This window comes from Rhipicephalus microplus, chromosome 6 (assembly GCF_043290135.1).
Source record: "Rhipicephalus microplus isolate Deutch F79 chromosome 6, USDA_Rmic, whole genome shotgun sequence".
NCBI lineage: Eukaryota > Metazoa > Arthropoda > Arachnida > Ixodida > Ixodidae > Rhipicephalus > Rhipicephalus microplus.
In genome coordinates, this window is record NC_134705.1 from 106,018,644 (window position 1) to 106,042,738 (window position 24,095).

At 44.2% G+C, this 24,095-nt stretch overlaps 1 protein-coding gene across 5 annotated transcripts in view; it reads left to right on the forward strand.

The window, feature by feature from the left end:
* The window catches only part of LOC142765408 (uncharacterized), a 228,458-nt gene that overhangs the window by 126,977 nt on the left and 77,386 nt on the right, over positions 1-24,095 (forward strand). For all 5 annotated transcript variants that reach the window (XM_075866375.1, XM_075866377.1, XM_075866376.1 and 2 more), the window contains 2 exons: positions 6,368-6,409; positions 15,403-15,450. In XM_075866375.1, the coding sequence (XP_075722490.1) occupies positions 6,368-6,409; positions 15,403-15,450 (90 nt within the window). The remainder of the gene's footprint in view (positions 1-6,367; positions 6,410-15,402; positions 15,451-24,095) is intronic.

Here is a 24,095-nt window from a genome sequence, read left to right on the forward strand (position 1 = left end):
CACTCTTGGCATGCGGGTGGATAATCCCTTCGTATTTTTCATGCAGCTAATCGTTGCCTTGGTGCTGATACCGGCAAGGAGCAACGCAGAACAGCATCAAGCAGAGGCGACGATCATGGTCAACGGCGCAGGCTCCATATTGTGTCCCACGCCCCCGATCCTGGATAGCAACTGGAATCGTCACTACCACTCGTCGTCGGAGACATTCTGCGGCAACGCGAAAACATGTGGCGCCCTGGCGGTGCCCGCTCTGCAAAGTATAAAGGCCATCGACGATCCTCTGCGCAGCAAAGGGCACGGCAGAATTCTTGGCATGCGGGTGGATAATCCCTTCGTATTTTTCATGCAGGTGAGAAAACATTACTGTAAATGCTTCCGCTCCGATAACCCTTGCATTATTGTGCTGCCGTGCCCAAGGTTTCTGTGCTCATGTGTTTATGAACTAGCGTCATGCCTTACCGAACTACTATTGCTAGCTGGCGATGTCGAAACCAACCCCGGACCCAAAACGGACGAGCTGCTACAAAAGTTAGAACTGATTGCTAGCGACATCAAGGAAATTAAAGAAGGTAGATTGACTTCAATTGGCAAAAAACTAGAAAATCTTGATGTTTTGGCCACGAAAGTTTCGAGCTGTGTTGAACAAGTTGCACATTTACAGGAAGTTGTGTCTGCCCTCGAACTGATGGTAGACGATTTAGAAAACCGTTCACGGAGGTGCAACTTAATAATATACGGAATACCTGAAAACCAAAATGAGGATAATTCCACCCTAGAAGAGACTGTTACTGAAACAGTGTTTAAACAGAAGCTCGAAATTGATGGTGTCGGTATTGAACGAATACACAGACTAGGGGAGCCAGCCACAAATAAAACTAGGCCCATAAGTCTTAAGCTGCTCGACTTTCGAGACAAAACGCGAGTGTTCAAAAACTGCCACAAGTTAAAAGGAACAGACTTATCGGTTAGCGAAGATTTCTCGGTGCGGGTACGGGACATAAGAAGAAACTTGTGGAACTGTGCAAAGGCTAACAAAGAATCAGGGGACAAAGTATCACTAGTCTACGATAAACTACGAATAAACAATGTCTGGTACCAATGGGATGATGCAAAAAAAGACAAAGTTGCTGTACGTAACAACTCGAGTGCTTCTTCAATTGAAAAAAAAAGCAGCGAGTCGAAGCACCGTCACTACGCCCTCGGCACCCAAATCAACCCGCCAAACCATAGTCTTTGCCAATGTGAACGCACGAAGCATTCTAAATAAATCCGAGGCTGTTGAATCGTTACTGCTTTGCATGAAGCTCGACTTCTTAGCAATAACCGAAACATGGCTCACACACGACGTTATGAATTTTGAAATTACACCGCCCGGCTATGTTATCGTACGGAAAGATAGAGCAACACGTGGAGGAGGCGTGGCCATCCTTATTAACAAAAAAATACCTTACATTGTTATGCCTGAAGCTTTCGATGTAGAGGCAATATTCTGTAAACTGATGTTTGGTTCACATAACGCTATTGTAGGATGTGTTTATCTGAACCCCAATTCCGGAACAGATAGCTTGCAAGCCCTGCATGGCTACATGCAACGACATGTTGCTGGTGCAAGGGTTATCTTGTTGGGGGATTTCAATCTCCCGACTATTAACTGGGAAACATTGCGATTCCAATGCGCACGCTCGGAAATACTTTTTGATATAATGTTGTCTTTTAACGTCAGCCAGATCGTGAAAGAGCCAACACGTGTTCAAGGAACGAAATCAAGCATACTTGACCTGATTTTTACAAGCGACCATTTTCCAACACATGACTCTAAAATTGAAATAATGACCGGTATATCAGACCACAAACTAGTTCTATGTACCTCCCACATTCAAAGAAGTAAAACTGATTCAGTATCATGGACCACATTAGCGGACTTTGCAAACGCTGACGATACAACTATAATTGATTGTCTTTCCTTTCAATTAGAGTCATTCGTAAAGGATTCGAGTCATCCCTCCACCGATATAGTTACAGTGTGGCAATTATTTAAAAAAACATTGTACTACACTGCCTTCACAATTACGTACCAGTAAAAACAAAAAGAACTAATAAGCATAACCCATGGATAACGCGAGACGTTATTCATGCCAAACGCAGGGTTAAAAGACAGGAAATCGCTAAAGCATAAACCTAATCCTTCTAGGAATTCACTTTTCACTGCTATAGTTGAAATGAAATCTAAAATAAGATGGCGAAATGTCACTATTTTAAAAACGTTCTATTGAGCTTTATTCAAAACGCGCCAAAAAAATTCAGGGAGTATCTTAACCCTAAAAAACGTACTGACAAACCGATCACGGGAACAAACCGCACAACAGCAGAGTCTTTAAACACGTACTTTACATCTGTTTTCACTATCGATGATGGTAAACTACCCCATCTTGACTCATGTGACGAAAATCACCTCGAACCAGTCTCTGTAACTGAAGCAGGCGTACTCAACCTCTTGCTAAGTCCTGACATAAAAAAAAGCCCTGGCCCTGACAAGATTCCAAACCAATTCCTGAAAAGGTATGCCGAATGAATAGCAAAGTATTTATATGTCATCTACAACAAATCCCTCCTCACAGGTACTGTCCCAAAAGAATGGAAGAAGGCAAAAATATTCCCGATACCTAAATGCGATAACACAAATGATGAATCAAACTACAGACCAATATCTTTAACATGCACAGTATGCAAAATTTTGGAACACATAATTTCTAAACATTTGACCACTTACCTCGAGCAAAAACGCTTTTTGTCACCTTCCCAACATGTGTTTCGTGGAGGCCTATCGACAGTAACTCAGCTAGCTGAACTGATACATGACTTGTCTTCGAGCATTGATAACAAAAAACAACTTGACCTCATCCTACTAGACTTTTCAAAAGCTTTCGATCGTGTCTCACACAAAAAATTAAGAAACTTCAGTCAGCTATAGGAAACTGCTCGGTTGTTCGCTGGATTAAAAATTACCTATCTCATAGGACACAGTACGTCGAGATAAGTAATGAAACTTCCTCTATAGCAGCAGTAACTTCCGGAGTACCTCAAGGCAGCGTCCTAGCACCTTTGCTGTTTCTTATATTTTTGTTTAGCGCTATATGACTTACCGCTGAATATTCCTGTTACCATAAAGCTTTTTGCCGACGATTGCATACTGTACAATGAAATTAACTCCCACGAAGATCATATAGCGCTAAACAATGCCCTAGAAACCGTGTCAAAATGGTGCGATGATTGGAAAATGACATATAACGCCAAAAAATCTGCTCTTCTGACAATAACTAGAAAAAAAAACAGGTCTACTTTCCCCTACATCATTAATAACATTCCCCTGCTAGGAGTTTACGAACATAAATACCTCGGCCTAACAATAACCCCGGATCTCAGGTGAGACTCCCACATATCCATAGTAACCTCAGCTGCGTTACGGCGCTTGATGTTCCTTAGACGACGCCTTCGATTAGCTCCTGCCGAAACAAAACTAATTGCGTACAAAACGTTCGTCAGACCTGTGTTAGACTATGCCAATATTGTTTGGTTCCCATTTTCTGTCACCAAAATTAACAAGTTAGAAGGAATTGAGAGGAAAGCAATTAGGTTTATATACAATAAGTATCGCTTTTCTGACTCACTCACTGAACTTATTAAAAAAGCTGGAATCCTAACTCTTCAAAACAGAGCCAAGTTAGCACGACTACGGTTCATTTACCAACTGATACATGGAGAGATAAAGAATAATACATTCAAATACATTTCTATTGCACAAACAAGACTGACACGTCACACACATTCTGAAATGCTTGACGAGTGCTCATTTCACACAGATTCATTTAAATATTCATTCTTCCCATTGACAATAAGGGAATGGGACCGGCTGAGACCTTCTATACTTCACTGTACTTCACTGGATAATTTTACCGCGGCAGTAAAAGAGCGTTTACAAGGCGACAACGAATAACCCGTCTACATTGCAGACTCTCTGAATTACTCGTGTTCTGTACGAATTTTGTGTTTTTGTTAAATCGATAAAAGAAGGTAGTTGTTGTCAGGTTGTCATAGGTACAAGTATGAACCTTGATTGTTGTTTTATTCTATATACTGCGGGACTTGTTTGTCATGCTCGTCACACTAGGTACGATGCAAATTATGTTACGCCTTTACTGTTCATTCCTTTTTCAAACAATTACCATGTGCTAAAAAGTGCCTAGCCCTCCACATGTATTCCCTTCGTGTATGTATGTGTTATAATTTGAAAGCCCAAATGATTTGTTTTTTTCTTTTAGATGCGGAGCATCTTATACTCGCGCCTTGTAGTGCGCCGTCCGCACCGCTTCTCGAACATTCGACAGCTGACGCGCGCGCATGCGCCGTCGCGCCGTCGCCCACTCTTCCACCATCTGTGCATCCCTTCCTCCTCTACACACCGCGCGCGCTTCACTCCTCCACCATCTGTGCACCCTTCCTCCTCTACACACCGCGTTCGACATCTACAATTCTCCTGATTCTCCAGTGGACGCGCATGTGGCGTCGCGCTTCGAGAACATTCAACAGCTGACAGTGCATGCGCCGTCGTGCTGTATATATACTCAAGGTCGGCGCTCGCTCGCTCAGTTGCCGCTCATCGGTTGGTTTGTACGGCGCGTTGACGTCCAAGGTCGCGGTGAAATGAATTCCAACGAATCCACAAACACAATGATCGACGTCCCTTCGACCAGCGCCGCCCTTTCGCATACGTGTGTACGTGTTCACTCATTTAACACCCCCTCCTACAACCACGTTAACCAATTTAGCCATCGACCCAAGTAAGTCGCAATTTAACACCCCATTTCACAACCACGTTAACCAATTTAGCCATCGACCCAAGTAAGTCGCACTTTAACACCCCGTTAACCAATTATATGGTCCGCATCCTCCTCAGTGTTCCCCCGAGGGAAGCTGCGGGCAATTTTTTATTGTTCACATTCTATGAAATGCCCTTCCTGCTAAAATCCCAAATGGGATTAGCAGTATATGTAAATAAATAAATACAAAGAGAAACGCTAATAAAAAGGAATCTAACTATGAGATGAATGGAAATGACTTAAAACAGTAAAAATATCATAAATTATCAATACCTGGACCATGCACTCAATGATATCAAAATCACATAAGGCATAAACATTTTCACATTTGGAATACATTTTTATTTTTTTTCATTGAGGTCAAGAAGTACTTAAATCATTGCATAAAAAAGCTGCCTATGCTTACACAATGAAGGATTGAATTTTCGTGCTTGTTTTTTTTTCTCAGATAAGCAATAACCTGCTGAGGTGCATGCCATATCTACTGGTTAGATTCTATTTCAAACATCGAAAATTGTTACTTGTAATAGTCGATGATGATTTGTGGGGTTTAACGTCCCAAAACCACCGTATGATTATGAGAAACGCCGTAGTGGAGGGCTCCGGAAATTTTGACCACCTGGGGTTCTTTAACGTGCACCCAAATCTGAGCACACGGGCCTACGACCTTTCCGCCTCCATCGGAAATGCAGCCGCCGCAGCCGGGATTTGAACCCGCGACCTGCGGGTCAGCAGTTACTTGTAATAGTCAACAACGCGTGTGAGCTTCGTGGTGCTGCGAGTTTCATAACTTCTGTTGCCTTATTGAAGACTTTACGCTTGGCTCTCGATATAGAGAATGGCAAGCTGATTTAATGCGGCAATGAACAGTACACTAAGCACTTTCTAAGCGAATAACAAAGCTCTCTTGGCCTATGCAACTTAAGGAAGCACCAGCGCTTTATGAAAAGCGTAAGTGTCACTTATACAAGAACATCGTTTTCGTGTATTGTGACGGACCTCAACTGTTTCGGAAGCTACTTGTGAAATCGGCTCGAAGTAGAGATCTATGGAGGGCGCAGTAGACACAGGTGAGTTCCTAATACTTTTCTTGGACACAAGTCTGGTCATTACAAGTGCAAAGTACCTTAATTATATATTTTCTATATGACCAGTATCGCTGTTCGGAAGCTTGGCATAAAACTTTCTCCTTTAGGACATCCGCATTTCATTGTTTTGTAGCTACCATTCGACATTCTTTAGAGACGGGAGTCTTGAAGGCGCAGCGTATAAGACAGTGTGCGCAAACCTTGTGGGTGATCAGGTGCCATAATCTGAAGTTGGTTTTTAGCTATTCATCGAAATTCGTGATGTAAATATCAGCTTTTGGCCACAAGACACTTGTCATGACTCATTGAAAGTTTTAGCCTGATTCATGACATTCACATCAGGTGAGAGCTTGCATATGTTTCTATTCAACTGTGTTCATTACTATGTCATTTCCTTTCCAGCCTGGAAGCCCCCTGGGAGCTGCAGGATTCAGAATTGCTCCGGCAAGTACTTTTGCGTTAATTGTAATCATTTAATTTCAAGATGCGCAATGCATAGTGACTCTATGGCATACATTGAATGCTGTACAAACAACGCCGGTGCAACAAACGGAGTTGTTTCTGATGTACAATTTATTGGTTATGAGAATAGCATAGCCGTCACGAACAAAAAAACACTAAATAACAATAAAGGAGAGATAGCATCAAAGTTTTTGTACAAAACGCTCTGCGACAAGTTTAAATTTAAAAAAAAAACGCGGCGAATAAAGGACGACAGGCCTATATGCTACAAGTAAGTTTTAAATTTGTTTCATTACGTATCCCTGTCCTGACGAAGTGATTTGCAACAGTAAGACAAGTGCGTGTAAAACCGCATGACAATTCAGCGAAAATAGAGGAAATTGAAGTGAATGTGATACAAGCTAACACAGGAAAGACGAAACTACCACGATAGCAATATTTTGGAACGTTACATGTATAACGTATACTAGCGAAATGTTTCAGTAGCTGACAAGGTGCCACTCAATAAAATGATGGTATAAGGAAACACACAAGCACATGTGATTCCAGCGGCTTTCCTATCGCCTTTCTTACAGACTTTGTCCCTAAGCGGTACAGCTTGTGTAACCATTTATAAATAATTTGTGTTGTTCCTCAACTCACGACCTCAAAAACTGCTAACAATTGGCAGTGTCTTCACGAAGAGCTTTTGTAACATGCAATGAGAATCCAGAATTTACCATGACTTCCATATCCGCATAAATTTGTCAAAACTTGAGTTTATTCTAATTCTTGAAAAATCCATATACAAGATTGTACGTGCGAGCAACGTAGTGCTCGTGTTCACTGTCATGAAGACGACTTCACTACCTGTTGGGCTGTCATCATCATCATCAGCCTGGCTACGTCTACTGCAGGACAAAGGCCTCTCCAATGTTCCGCCAGTTAACCCAGTCCTGTGCTTGCTGCTGCCAATTTATACCCGCAAACTTCTTAATTTCATCTGCCCACCTAACCTTCTGCCTCCCCCTAACCCGCTTTCTTTGTCTGGGTATCCAGTTAATTACTCTTAATGACCAGCGGTTATCCTGTCTACGCGCTACATGCCCGGCCCATGTCCATTTCCTCTTCTTTATTTCAACTAGGATATCCTTAACCCCCGTTTGTCCCCTAATCCACTCCGCTCTCTTCTTGTCTCTCAAGGTTACACCTACCATTTTTCTTTCCATTGCTCGCTGCGTCGTCCTCAATTTAAGCTGAACCCTCTTTGTGAGTCTCCAGGTTTCTGCTCCGTAGCTAAGTACCGGCAAGATACAGCTGTTATATACCTTCCTTTTAAGGGATAATGGCAATCTACGTGTCATAATTTGAGAGTGCTTGCCGAATGTGCTCCACCCCATTCTTGTTCTTCTAGTTACTTCAATCTCGTGGTTAGGCTCTGCGGTTATTACCTGCCCTAAGTAGACATAGTCTTTTACAACTTCAAGTGCACTATTACCTATCTCGAAGCGCTGTTCCTTTCCGAGGTTGTTGTACATTACTTTCGTTTTCTGCAGATTAATTTTAAGACCTACCTTCCTGCTCTCCCTGTGTAACCTTTACTCTGTTAGCAATTACCTATGTAAATAGCTTGTGCACTACAGAGAGCAAGCTGATCGGCCTATAATTCTTCAAGTCCTTGTCATCTCCTTTCTTATGTATTAAGATGATGTTAGCGTTCTTCCAAGACTCTGGTACCCTTCCCGTCAGGAGACACCTCGTAAACAGGGTGGCTAGTTTTTCTAACACAATCTGTCCTCCATCTTTCAGCAGATCTGATGTTACCTGATCCTCACCAGCAGCTTTGCCTCTTTGCATACTCTCCAAAGCTTTTCTGACTTCTATCATTACTGGCACGGTGTCGTCTGAGTTACTGCTAGTTCTTATAGTATTAAGGTCGTGGTTGTCTCCGCTACTGTACAGATCTCTGTAAAACTCTTCCGCTATTTTAACTATCCTATCCATATTGGTAGTTATTTTGCCTTCTTTGTCCCTTAGTGGATACATCCTACTTTTGCCTATACCAAGTTTCCTCTTCACTGCTTTGAAGCTTTCTCCGTTTTTCAGAGCGTGTTCAATTCTCTCCATGTTATACCTTCTTACATCGCATACTTTACGTCTATTAATCAACTTCGAAAGCTCTGCCAGTTCTATTTCGTCTGTTGTACTTGACGCTTTCAAGATTTGACGCTTCCTAATTAGGTTCTTCGTTTCCTGGGAAAGCTTGTATATGCCTGTTTTTTTAATGTACTTATTTTTGAGACATCAATAACTGTGTAAATATTGGGTGCAAATGGACTCAATGTTTCCATTATTGAAATTCCTTGAGACTGCAACATTAAGCTAGCAAGCCTTGAAGAAAACAAGTGTACGTCTTGAGCATTCGGCTCCAGTGACACTTCCCATTTGAAGGATTCTCCACAGCTTCAAGCTTTATTCCTCCCTTTAACTTCTCCCCTAACATTTGGTTCTATGTGGCGTATGAGTTATTCAGTAGAATGTGAGCTAACATGTGAAGTAGCCTCGAATAATAAGAACTATGTTTCCGAACCCTCCATGAAAAAAAGTCACAGTATACGTGATATAAATCAAATATTGATTAACAAAACTAAACGGGACTTTGAATTTACAGAGAGGTTGTTCAAAAGCACAACCCGGCACAATAAAAGATGCACAAACATTTCTCTTTTTCTACCTTGACACCTTTATTGACATCAGTGCTGTTGTGAAAACATACCGATATGACGGAGCTATTGCGCTGGTTTTAACCCAAATAAGCAATTCTGACAAACTTGCATATTTTTCTGAAAACTCCTACCATTTGATAGAAAGTTTCAATGGAGAGCAGCGCTTTGAATAGTTTTAATGGGAAAATTGAAATCTTAGTTATATATTTTTGTATTAAGTATCTGTAAAAATATGTTTGATGTCCAACTAAAATCCATACCAGACGACCAACGTTCCCAATAATATTCAATGCGTGAATGTTCGGAGTACTCGGAATGTTCATTCTCTTATTCCCCTAAGTCCTGTTCCCGGTCATTTTTACCTCTTGCCTAAATTACACAAGATAAAACACCCCGGGCGTCCCATTATTTCAGGTATAGATACTGTCACAGAAACATTGTCCACCTATGTCGATTCTCTGATCAGTAGTATCCCAGCATCACTTCCGTCTTACGTAAGGGACACTACCGACTTTGTTTCTGGTGTAATTGATCTGATTATTCCTCAAGGCTCCTTTTGGTCACGCTAGACGTTGTGTCTTTATACACCAACATTCCGCATGTCGACGGAAAAGCGGCATTCGCCAGGTCTTATGAAACAGCATCACCAGGTAAATTTATCGACAGCAACACCTTAGCAGTATTGCTTAGGCTCATTTTAGAGCTAAATAACTTTCAATTTGAAGGGCAACACTATGTCCTAGTTAGCGGCACGTCAATGGGTACGCGTATTGGACCCAACTACGCCAATATATCATGGGCCAGCTTGAAAGTGAACTTTTGCAAACCCGCGCGCTAAAACCTGTTTATTATAAACGTTACATAGATGACATTTTTCTTATTTGGCCATATGGTGAACGGGAGTTGCTTTCCTTCATATCTGACTTTAATGATGCCCATCCATCAATATCATTTTCTCACACCTATTCCACATGAACGCTTAGTTTTCTTTATGTAAGCATTTTGGTTGTAAATGATAAGCTATCCACTGCTCTATACAGGGAGCCTACAGACCAGCAACAGTATTTGCACTTTGGCAGTAACCACGTGAAGCATTGCAAAAAGAGCATCCCTTACAGTCAGGCCTTACCACTTTAAAATAATTTGCTCAGAGGATTCAGAGTTTCAAAAAAATTGCAGAACACTAAAGAATGCTCCGGTCAAACAAAAATATCCGCCGCAAATAATTGATGAAGTAATAAAACGTGCCGACGTGCATAATCGTAGAATGCTGTTGTGCGCTGCTAAAACCTCGACTCCCTCACCACAGACAAACTTAGTCCTTACCCATTCTGTGTCAGTTCCACGTGTTTCGAATGGGCTGAGAAAGCACCGCAATATTCTAATGCAAAGTGAACGCATAAAAACCATTTTCACCGAACCATCTAAAGCAGTGTATCGCAAAGCTATATCTATCCGAGACATACTCTCATAGTCATCATCGTCGAAAGCAGACAGTCCTGACAAGATCGGGTGCCATCCTTGCCGAAAACTGCGATGCAAAGTATGCCCGTACATGCGCACATGCCAACAATTCACTAGTACAGGTTCCAACTTTTCCTTAAAAATCAAAGGCAATCTTGACTGCGATTCTAATAACGTGATATACATGATAGAATGTGCGCTATGTGAAATACAGTACATTGGTCAAACATAAGGGCCTTTTAGACTGCGCTTTAACAACCATAAATCTCATGTAACACCTTGCCCCACTTGCCTATTTCAAGACACGTGCACCTCCCTGACCACTATTTTGAAAATCTACAGGACACATTACTAGAATCTGGTTTCCGCACAAATTATGATAGAGAAGCCCGTGAATCAATCCTCATCTATATGTTCGACGCCGTCGCATCTGGTGTGAATAAAAACGTAGGAAAACTTAGTTGCCTATCTGCGTAACCTGTATCACCCTGTCCATATTTTTTCAACCTTGCTCAGCAAGTCGCACTACATTGTCTGTATCGGTTGATTAAGAAGCACCTTTGTAACGTCTTTGTGATTTTTAGTTAATATTTTATTATTTTTTCTTCTTTTTCCCCTTTCTATTACCGGTCGGACTACTCTACATGTTATGTGCTTTTTCTTTTATGCGTTTTATCTTTTATTTGTTAACAACGTGCTCGCCACGTGCTCGCGCATGGAAACGATATCTTTTTACTCGTGTATCTGGTGCCCTTCAAATTGTGTGACTTGCATATATATTTGTCCATATAGCACCTTTCATGCCGGTTTTCATAATTGTATCTTATTGATAGGTCAATTTATATAAAGAGCACTCGTGCCATAAATTGTATTCTGATGAAGGCCGCACTCGCGGCCGAAACGTCAATAAAATCACTTCGTACGTGCGTCTTCTTTTCTACGAATATATATATATATATATATATATATATATATATATATATATATATATATATATATATATATATATATATATATATATATATATATATATATATATATATGAGATCGAACAAACATTAAGGCCAAGGAATGTATAGGCGATGTTATACGAACAAATGCGATGTAAATAAGAAGAAAGAAAGTGGGTGAAAAAATAACCAGCCGTGAGCAGGAATCGAACGTACGACCTTCGAATAACGCGTTCTATGCTTTAACCACTGAGCTTTCACACGGTCTTCCCTCCATCCACTTTTTTGGGTTTATCTGTCAATTTAGAAGTAGGAGTGTCAGTCAGCACCATCTATAATTCAAGCGGCGAGTGTGAAACACCCTTTTTATGCGCATGTGTGGCGTCACGTAGCATGTGAACTTGTTACGAGTGGGCAGCTGACCAATAGTCCCTTGTATACAACCTAATGACACCAAGTCTGCCATTACGAGACCCTCGTTAATGACTAATATTCGAAAAATATTCATTAACAGGGGTCATAATGAATAATATTCATTAACGAGGGTATCGTACTGACAGACATGCTGTCATTAGGTTGTATACGAGGGACTATTGGTCAGCTGCCCGCTCGTATTAAGTTCACGTGCTACGTGACGCCACACATGCGCATAAAAAAAGGGTGTTTCACACTCGCCGCTTGACTTACAGATGGCGCTGATTGACACTCCTACCTCTAGATCCTTATAAAAACCCCAAAAAGTGAATGTAGGGAAGGCGGCTGTGATAGCTCAGTGGTTAGAGCATCAAACGCGTTATTCGAAGGTCGTAGGATCGATTCCTGCTCACGGCTGGTTAATTTTTCAGCCACTTTTCTTTCTTCCTATTTAAATTCCGTTTGTTTATATAACTTCCCCCTATATATTCCACGGCATTACTTCTGTTAGATCTCAATAATAATGTGTCAAAAGACGGAAAAGCGAGCCCTTTGGTATACACTTCTTTTCCTTATATATATATATATATATATATATATATATATATATATATATATATATATATATATATATATATATATATATATATATATATATATATATATAGGCAGCTTCTTAAGCTTTTTAGTAGTAGTCACATGTCACATTTCTAACGCTTACTTATCGAAGGATATGAAGCGGGAAGCTAAAAACAACCGAGCAAGAGAAATGAAATAAGCGCAAGGAGTCCAAATTTTTGAGTATTAGAAAAACATCACTATTCAGAGAGTTCTCACGAGAGGAAGCTCATTCGTAGTGGAAAGTTGCCATTACATGCGCTCTGTGGAGCATCCATTCAGTGTATCTTTAAAAATGTTGCAAATTTTTTCTTGAAATAACTAAAGCATTATAATTCTTGCATTATTTACCAGTAAAAAATTAGTTAGGCAAAGAAGAATTATATTTTGACGGTTAATGCTTTTATACACCACAACTCTGATATAAACCTGCGAGTAATGAATCCAAGAGAAGTATAGATGACGTTGATTGTAATATTTTTCTGTGCAGTAGCAATGGGAGATATTATGAATGCTTTGTGGTCTGACAACAGTGGGCACGTCCACCTTTTTGTGTTTTTTTTTTCGCCACGGCGATATTGTGTGCTTCCGTGTTCATAAACGGGGGCACAGGGAAGGTCAGCTGTACTAGTTGGCAATGCCTTTTGAATATAAAACCGCCACTGTTTCAGTCGTCCTTCAGCGATGGATGATCATTAAATATCTCTGTAGAGCAACGAATGAACAAGAATGAAAAATCGGAGGTCTAAGAGCTTCACAAACGAGGCCCTTTGCATCGCAATGCCGTTCTCGCGCACACCAGTGGCGTGTGCTTCCGATCTCAGGTAGGCGTTCAAGAATATAAACACGGAAAGGTAGAATTAGGCAGATAATTCGATCAATAGTTGGGGTCCGTAACGTAAAGAAGCAAAGAAAAAATATAAGTGAATGGATAAGCTTCCGTAAAGCGTAGGGCCGGCGTGGCATGTGGACAATGGTGAACATTACTTTGGCGCATATTGCCCTGAGAAGCTTGCAAGACGATCTCTGTGTGCATTTTCCCACTCCAGTTTTATCTGGCGGCACTTATTCACCGCAGACACGCTTAGGAGTGTCCGTGGCACTGCGTGTGCATACTTATGTGCGTATAGGCTTCGTCGATCTGCAGCACAGCCAAGGTTATTTTGATCAACCTGCTCTCTCAAGTGTATGCGACATGGACCATCACTTGTGAAAATAATATATTGTAATATATGGTTCTATAAATATAGCTGATGTTTCAGTTGAAGCACTGAAAGGCACAATAAACTGATTGAGATTGCAGAGTACTTCTGCACCCACCAGTAGTTTCCGAACCTAAAAAAGTGCCCATTTCGTTCACGAAACATGTTTCTGCCGGTACATTCTCTTTCTCGGTCCATCGAATTTGTAAACTTGAACAACGTTAGTATTATCGTGTTTCTGGTATTTTCATACTCTCTAGTTGCCTGAACTGTGAATGAAGCATTATGAATGCAGCGAAGGACAAACATATATGGTCTGTGGCTAACACCTGATAGGTTGTATTATGCTACTGCTTTTGTTTTCGAGCACTATAAAATATGGCACGTATAGCTTACGGGGTTCCATACAGATGAAGCTGCACCTTTCAATGAAGCCCTACAGTGATACAAATGAGAAAAAAAATATAGTCAACAAAAAGAAAACATTCATTGCCAGTGACCGAATTCGAAACCTTCTAATTACGTACTCGCTACTGTCTCGCGTGTACTATAGGGTGGTGTGACACAGACGAGGCTTCATTGTGAAGTTCCCTCAAAGTTGGGTTCCCTCATTCACTCCCAGTGATGGTCTCAATCAAGAAGATTCGATGCCTTCAGACGGTATGCTAGGGTTCATTCCTCAGCCGTAAGCTCTCTAAAAATAACGTGAGTCATAACTGCTAGAAGTGTTCTAACTTGCTGCATTGGTTCAGAGTAACGTTGACTAGTACTTCGAGGTTTACATGTACACAAATATCTCATCACATGGCTTGGAAGATGAGCGACACCACATAATATTTGTTAGATCATCAGAGGTGTAATCCGCAAGATGCAGCTTGTTCTATGCTGGCAGCAACATATCGTTTTGTGCACGGTAATTTATTATTAAGTTTGTGATGTGTTACTACGAGTAATATTACGACGCATTTAGAGCATCACCATTAACCCTTTATACCTTCCTTGGCTTCATAATTTGCTGGTTTTCAGTAGGGTACTACCCTGCAAAAGAAAGGCAGTCTTCAGGTATTCGTCCAGGCTCGTCCTTGCTGAGATGATTACTTCAAGTTGTACGCTGGCGTTTACTGGTCACCTGTCCACTCAATAAGACATGTCTTGTAATCCGTGACGCCAGCTGGCCAAAATAGAGTGTTCCGCCAACTTCGTCTTGGCGAAGTGTTGCGCTGACTCGCACGTTCGCATGAACATAAGTAGTCGATAAAGTGTACCAAAAGGTCACCAATAGTGTAGCTTGTTTGGTGAAGAATCGAGTGTATAATCTGTTGCTGAAGGTGCCGTCCGCCGTCGTCAAGCCGTAGTCTCACCCACTTTTCTATCTTCACATCACTTTCAAAGGTACTACAACACACAACACTGCAACTATCATTTCTTCTGCTTTTCTTGACTTCATTTTCTGTCGATATTCATAGGGTTGAATCCTACTTATGTACTGAGGCTTTTGTGCATAATATTGGTTGTTCTCCACTAATAGCTGCTTCTTTTCAAGTGCCTGGTCTAAATACAGATTCTGCTTATATTTTCGAATTTGCAACCGTGTTTTAAATGTCATGCAATTCTCTTTTCAGCCTTTCAGTCCCCCAACTTTGGACAGTGTTGTCGTCAGTGAATCTCAGGTAAGTGTTTTAGTAAAAAAACTAAGGTTTTACACATTTACCAGTTTTGCGTAGAAAGTAGGGCACAAAACACAACAGCAAAAACTGCAGTATTACCAGTGCAATATCTGTTTCGGACAGGTATATACATTTCACTTGCCATGATTACAATAACAAATACTTGCCATGATTACACAGGAGTGAGGCGGAGTCATAAAATATCATAGCCGACGCTCTAACAAAATCTGTATTTACATTTTCGAAGAAACTTGAAACCCAGAATATTGTTACGAGTAAACTATTTATTAAACTATATGCGCTGCACAGAGCTCGGCGAAAACAATGGCGCCAGTTCATGAACAACCAGCAGCCATTCTCGTCTTTCTCTTCCATGCAGCAAGGCTGCGGCGGCTGTTGTGTGTCATAACCCCCCGGCGGTAGAAGCACCTTTTTGTGCTTGAGCCACTCGCATGGGGTGGAAAGAAGGTGATAAGGCTTGAGTTAAGCTATGTGCATGATGTCCCTCTATACTGACGATTATGGCGTTAGATCGGCTGGAACGATCTGATATGTAACGTCAGTCATCTGACGAACGACGCTGTATGGTCCAGTGTAGCGTGACAGCAGGTTTGAAGAAAGACCTACACGCCCTGGGGGGGGGGGGGCAGAGAAGGACAAAGGAACCCGGTAAAAATGAAAAGTGCACGTTTTGATGCTGAAAATTGTAAAGCCGTCTTTGGTGCCCCTGTGAGGCCTGGAGATGGCCGCGGGCGAGTTGGCGTGCGTGGTCGGCTCGCACGAAGGCTTCACTGGCATATTTTGCGACCAAGGTCAGCAAGGTGTCAAAGGGTAGGGCGGGTTATCGGCCGTATAGAAGATAGTAAGGGAAATAGCCGGCAGTGGGGCCCATAAATACTAATACCGACACGATCGAAGGGTCGGGACGGGCATGGCGACAGTTGTAGTTCTCCGGCTAAGATGTGCGGGGGAGACTTGTGGCGCTCGCATTCACGGCAAAAGCGGACGAAATTCCGAACGAAGATATGCATACCGCGCCAGTATCATCGGTGCCGAATTTTTTCATACGTCTTGAAAACTCCTGGGTGTCCACACTGTGGGTCAGTATGGAAGAAGCCGAACTCTCAACTGAAAGCTCGCGGTACGAAAAGTAACCATACGCGCCCCTCAGTGGCATAGTTGCGTCGGTATAGCAGGTTGTCACGAATCGCAAAATGGGAAACTTAGCGTCAGAGCGTTCGTGACGGTGGTAATTTAGAGGTACCTGAGAGAAGGTCGAGGAGAGATGCCATCCAGTGGTCGTTACGTTGTTCCGCAGCAATGTTATCAAGGTTAAAAGAACCCAACCTGCGGTTACACGAAGGGTCATTGGTCGGTTTCCGGAAGAAAGGTGAGCGGGAAAGTGCGTCAGCGTCGGAATGCTTGCGCCCCGAAGAAAAAAAATACGCGTATGTCACACTCTTGGATCTTCAAGGTCCAATAGGCAAGACGACCAGATGGGCATTTCAACCTCGAAAGCCAACACAGCGCATAGTGGTCGTGTCCACGTCACAAAAATGACCTTATAAAAAGGACGACACTTGCCAAGCACCCACAAAACGGCCAAACACATCTTTCTGTCAGGCTGTAGTTGCTTTCATCCTTGGTGAGCGTGCGACTCGCGGACGCCACGACGTATTTTGTGTGACCAGGCTGACGCTGTGCGAGCACGGCACCCAGGCCTACGCCACTTGCGTCGATGTGGACCTCAGTGGGAGCTTGGAGGTCAAAGTGGCAAAGAATGTGTGGTGTCATAAGGAGACGTCGCAATGCTGTGAAAGCCTTGTCGCAGGCTGGGGACCACGACGACATACCTTGGGTGCCACCCAAAAGTTGTGTCAGAGGTAATATAATCGGCGCGATGTTTTAAACAGATTGTCTGAAATAAGAGCATAGGCCTATAAAACTGTGAAGTTCTTTGATCGAAGCGGGTTTAGGAAATCCAGTAACGGCGCGCAGTTTATCAGGATCCAGGAAGATGCCGTCCTTCGACATAACGTGTCCTAGAATGGCGAGCTTACATACAACGAATCTGCTTTTCTTGAGATTTAATTGTAAACCGGCGTTAGTTGAGCATGTAAGCACGTGCTAAAGTCGGCGCAAGTGATTTGAAAAAACAAGGGTGAGCACCACGACGTCGTCGAGGTAACATAGGCAGATGTTCTATTCAAGACTACGCAGAACCTTGTCCAACATTCACTCGAATGTAGCAGGCGCGTTCCACAGTCCGAAAGGCATTACGGTAAATTCATGCAAGCCGTCACGTGTGACAAAAGCGGTTTTGAGGCGATCGGAATCAGTCATTTGCACCTTCCAGTAGCCCTACCACAAGTGTAATGAGGAAAAGAATTCAGCACCCTGTAAACAGTTAGGAGCATTGTCAATGTGAGGTAGTGGGTAAACATCTTTTAGCAAGATCTAGTTCAATCTCCGAAAATCGACGCAGAACCAGATGGACTCATCTTTCTTCGTGAAGACTCCTACTGGAGAAGCCCATGTGCTCTGCGATTGTCGAATGACGCCTCGGCGGAGCATGTCGTTGACGTGCTCTGCAAAATCCCGACGTTCTGTAGACAACACGCGATATGGCCGTTTCAGCACCAGTGAGTGAGAGCCAGTATCGATGTGGTGTTTCAACTGTGAATGGACGACCTAGTAATGCTTATGCAGCGTCGAATGAAGGGCGGAAGTGCTGAAGTAAGGTACCGAGCTCCAACCGCTGCGAAGATGTCATATCTTTGGAGATGAACGCGCATAATAAATCCGTATACGCTGCAGCGGGCATGGAGAAGACACCCAGTACACACATGGCTGCTGAAGATACCTCATCGGGGACGGTGTAAATACGTGCAGAGTAGATTACTTCGACTTTACGAAGGCACCCCCAACGAGGCAAGAGAGCGGTGTCGAAAGAAGGTTGTCAATGATCAATGCGGAGAAACCTCTTGCCAAATCAAGAGCATCAAAAGGCAACCGAAGGGCTCTTCGTGTAACAAAACTTTAAGACGGCATGATGATGACTGTTCCGTCAGATATAGCACTGCATGACACCAGTGCAAATGCCGAGGAGCACGGTGGCATATAGGTGTCTGCCTCTACGATTGAGGTCAAGTCGGTGAGGAAGGAGAATTCCACCTCCACTCAAGCACAGCCCAATATGGCGTTGTGGTGTTAAAGAAAGTCCCATCATAGTATGATGTCGTGGGAGCATGAAGAAAGCGCAATAAGTTCTATTGTGTACACAATGTCATGAATGGTCACATGCGCTGTACACGCTGCGGTCGGTTGAAGGAGCTGGGCACTTGCTGTTTGAAGCGACAATCCAAAAAGAGGCGTCGCGACTTTACGAACTGAGCGACACAATTCGGCATCATTTACAGATACAGTGGCACCGTTATCGACAAGAGTGACTGTTGCGACATTTTTGACTAAGAAGTAAGTGACATTACTAGAAGAAGACTGAGGACTTGGGAAAACTTGAAGTTGCTCAGTTCTTGTCTAGGGAACTGCGTCGTCTAGTTTCTCTCTTCGGTTGGTGGTCGTGAACGCATCGGCGACGGCTATCGGTGACGAGGGGATGATGGACGGGTATGTTCTAATCGAGGGCGGCGATCAGCGTGGTAGGTTTCGGCGCGGCGGAAGGAGCATAAGGTTCGTCGGATTCACCAGAGACGTAAGACACTCGTTAGCGGTCATTGAAGGTCTGAACCAAGTGGCGGCACTGCCTGGCGACGTGTCCGGGGTACCTACAGGGGAAGCATACGGGGCTATTGTCAAGCGTTCTCTATGGGATTACGGGAGCTGTGTTAGACCAGTAATTGAGAAAAGGAGGAAGAGTATGGCCCACAGAACGCTGGATAGGTGGCACTGACCCTCCTCGGGAGCACATGGAAGCTACCGCATCATATGTAAGTGGGGCCGTCAGAAGATGTTGCTCACGGGCAGAGGACAGCACCTGAGCGACAACTCCTTTGTTGATGTCACGAATGGAGGACGTCAGAGTTAAGGTCTGCTCATGAATGAAGAGCACCAGTGAGAGCTGCCTTTCAACTTCTTTGCGGATAAAGGCCTTAATTTTCTTAAAAAGCGGCACACGTCCGGGTCAGTTGGCGTAAGTCGAGAGAGGCACCGCATCGGGTGGTGGAACTCGCCTTGGCAAAGCTTGCTGCTTGCGCAATTGTTGAAGCTCTGGCAAAAGCTAATAACATCAGCTATTGTGGTCGGGTTCTCTTTCAGCGACACCTGAAAAGCGTCGTCATCGATCCCTTTCAAGACATGCTCTATTTTCTCGGTTTCCCTCATGTCAGCCTTGACGCGTCTGCGACAATCTTACATATATAACTGGTGAACGTCTCACCCTTGTCTTGTGTATGCGAGCGCAAACGATGTTCAGCGCAGAGTGACGGTGAATCGATCAATTTCTGCGATGACTGCAGTCTTCCAAAGTGACCACGTTGGAACGTCCTCCTCCTCGTTTCTGGACCACAGACTGGCCACACTCGAGAAACAGAACGATAAACGCGTTGAATTCTCCACTTCTTCAGAGCGCTCATTCCTTCGTAAATTGACAGCAGGGCTTCAACGTCGTTTTCGCCGGTTCCACTGAAGATTGGAGGCTCTTGTATGAGAGCACTTTCAGCGCAGGTGACGGGTGGCGAAGAAAGCGTCTGTTGGTCGGCGTCCGGCATAGCAGATGGTAGTTTCCGAGAACGGAGATTCAAGATGGCACAGGAAAACGGTACTTAGCACGGCTCCGCCAAATATAGAAGTGATTTATTGTACTAGAGCTGTTGACTGATTGCGCACATTTTCGAGCCCAGTCCACTAGCTCGTGACTCTCCTGCACACACGGTCCTGCTCCTGCTGCCCTTGCACCGATATACTTCTTCAATATATGTATTGTTACGTTACAACGTAACTGTAACCTGCAGATAATGGCACACAAGGACGTCAAACTGATTCTAACAACGGCAGTATGACTATTTTTTTTCTCTGCACGCGCATCTTCGTCCTCTTCTGAACAGCGGCACATATAAGCATGCCAGCATCTGGGAAAATAATACTTTCAGAACTTGTACTAGTGGCATTACTCCCCTTCCCAAAGGACATCGTCCCGATGTCATAACATAATTGCCAGATGAAAAGAAAACACGTGTGATAAGCAGTACACAAGGGGGTGTTCACAATCCCTGTAAGTCTACTCAAGGGAGTGTGACGAATAGTCGGCTTTGGTAAAATAGTTTCATCATCGAAACATGGACAACGTGTGGCAGTTGTGAACGGCGGGATTGACGTGCCATGTCCTCATCAAGAACCTCGTAGTTCACTTCGCTGAGACGACGGAGAACTCTATAGGGACCAAAATAGCGGCGTAACAACTTTTCCGACCGGCACCGTTGTCGAATGGGAGTCCACAACCATACTCGTTCTCCGGGTTGCTAAGAGACATCGCGACGACGAGAGTTGTACCGCAGCGAGTCGATGCATTGTTGCTTATGGATTCGTTCGACTGCAAGCTTACGAGCCGCGTCTGCCAGTCTCATGAATTCGTTCGTCTTGACACTAATCTGGTGTCTGTCTGGTAGAAGCATGGCATCCAGCATTGTAGTGACCTCCCTGCCGTGAAGCAACCGGAATAGTGTGAATCCAGTGGTTTCTTGCACAGCGGTGTTGTAAGCGAACGTGACGTAAGGGAGGATGTCATCCTAGTTTTTGTGGTCTTGGTCAACGTACATGAATGGCATGTCGGCGATCGTCTTGTTTAGTCGCTCTGTAAGGCCGTTGCTTTGTGGGTGGTATGCAGTAGTTTTTCGATGTACTGTGCCGCTAAGCTGCATGACGTCTTGTATCATCCGGGCAATAAAAGCTGTGCCACGATCAGTTATGACAACTGCTGTTGCTCCATGTCGGAGGACGATGTTTTTCATAAAAAAGTGGGCAGTCTCAATGGCGGTGCCACGTTGTAATGCCTTCGTTTCGCAGTAGCGCGTCATGTAATCAGTAGCGACTACAATCCAGCGGTTGCCGTCACGAGACTTGGGAAAAGGTCCGAGTAGATCAATGCCAATTTGTTGGAACGGTTATGTCGGATGATCGACGGGCTTCAAAAAGCCGGCTGTGCACTGATGTGGTGCTTTACGGCGCTGGCACTCGTGACACGTCTTCACGTAATGATTCACGTCTCGACTGAGCTTAGGCCAGTAGTAGTGTTGGCGAATCCGGGCCAAGGTACGTGTGAATCCCAAGTGGCCAGAGAAAGGCTCATCGTGACAGGCGGACAAGACAGCGGCTCGTAACGCTGGCGGGACAACGAGCAGGTACTCAGTCGCGTAAGGGTCGAAGTTTGTTTTATAGAGGATCTTTCTGCGGACGCAGAACGATGATGACGAGCGGGCGAAGGCTGGTGGTGGATGCGGCGTACGGCCTTTGAGATATTCGATGAATTGTCGAAGCTCGGAATCGTTCTTCTGCTGTTCAGCCAAGTCGGATACACTAACGGCGCAGAGAAAACGGCCGTCGAGATCGTGATCACCTGGCGCTGTCTTAAGAGGAGCTCGGGAAAGGCAGTCCGCGTCAGTATGCTTCTGGCCAGACATGTACACGACTGTCAAATCGAACTACTGAAGGCGTAAGCTCTTCCTGGCCAGACGTCCGGAAGAGTGTTTAAGGTTGGCCAACCAGCAGAGTGCATGATGATCGGTAACAACTCTGAACGGGCGACCATACAGGTACGGTCTGAATTTAGCTATTTGCCAGACAACAGCTAGGAACTCCTTTTCAGTTGCTGTGTAATTCGCCTCCGCAGATGATGAAATCCGACTCGCATAAGCAATAGGGCGTTCGACGCCACCTTGCCACTGGACGAGGACTGCACCAAGACCGATGTTACTGGCGTATGTGTATAGTTCAGTGTCGGTATATTCGTCGTAGTGTCCGAGTAAGGGCTCAGACTGGAGACCCTGCTGGAGCTCGGAGAAAGCGCGTGTTTGCTGCAGGCCCCACATAAAGGGAACGTCGTCTTTTGTCGGACGGGTGAGGGGTTCGGCAATGTTTGCGAAATTTTGCACAAAGAGTCTGTAGTATGCGCAGAGGCCTAAAAATCGACGCAGATCACGTTTGTTGGTAGGTGGTGGAAAATCTGCGACAGCCAATTTTTGTCTGGGTCCGGCCGAATACCAGTAGGGCTAACAAGGTGACCGAGGAACTATAATTCGTTGTAACCAAAATGTCATTTTTCTGGTTTCGTTGATAGGCCTGCCGTGCGAATTGCAGCAAACACAGATCTAAGTCGCTGCAAATGCTGCTCAAACGTTTGGGAGAAGACAACGACGTCGTCTAAGTAAACAAGGCATGCTTCCCACTTGAGACCGGAGAGCACTCTATCCATCATCGTCTGAAATGTTGCAGGGGCAGAACACAGACCCAAGGGCAGCACTTTGAATTCGTACAGACCATCAGGCGTTATGAATGCTGTTTTTTCTCGGTCGCGTTCATCAACTTCGATCTGCCAGTAGCCACTGCGTAAATTCATAGAGGAGAAGTATCGGGCGCGTTGGTGGTGGTCTAGTGAGTCGTCGATGCGCGAAGCGGATAAACGTCTCTCTTTGTGACTTTGTTGAGTTTGAGGTAATCGACGCAAAATCGGATAGTGCCGTCCTTCTTTTTTACTAGTATGACGGGGGACGACCATGGACTGTTCGAGAGTTGGATTACGCCATCTTCGAGCATCTGCTTCACTTGAGAACGTATAGCTTCTTGTTCCTTTTGTGATACTCGGTAGGCGTGCTGACGTATGGGTCGCTCGGCATGGTCAGTGAAAATGCGGTGCTTTACGGTTGGCGTTTGTTTTGTCTTGGATGTGGACGCGAAGAAGGATACAGCGGATTCGCTCTTTCTGCGCACGTAACAGCTTGGGATTGACATCGACTGCATCAGCTACCGCGGTGTCACTTTCAACGGCTGCAGAAATCGGGGATATCGTCGTACATGCTTGATCATCAATAGATTCGAAATGAGCGATAGTTGTTCGCTTGACCAAATGTTGGTATGCTCCACTAAAATTGGTGACCAACAACTCAGTCATCCCAGGTTTAAATTGAATTGTGCCGCGGGCAACGCAGATTTGCTGAGACAAGAGCACTGAAAGGTTGGCTTCAGCGATACCACTACTGTCATGGTCTATGTCACCCTGTACTGTAACGAACATTCTGGTGCGTGGTGGAAGTGTGAAGGTGTCGTTGACAATGCGAAGCGCAGTCTTCTGTGGATTGGTATCTCTAGGCTTCGGGCCATAGTCGTCAACAAACGTTACAAGGCAGTCCCGAAGATTTCTAACAGTGCCATGCTCAAGAAGGAAATCCATGCCAAGGATAACTTTCCGGGAGCGTTTGGGAAGCACAACGAAAGAAGCAATGAACGTCGACTCACAGATTTGCAGCCTTGCGGTGCATCTATCGATTGATGTCAAGAGATGACCACCGGCTGTCCGAAGGTTTGGTCCATGCCCCCAACGAGTCGTGACTTTCCTGAGTTCAGCCACAAGTTTAGCGCTGATAACTGAGTAGTCGGCGCCGGTGTCGACCAGAGCAGTCTATGGATGGTTGTCGACA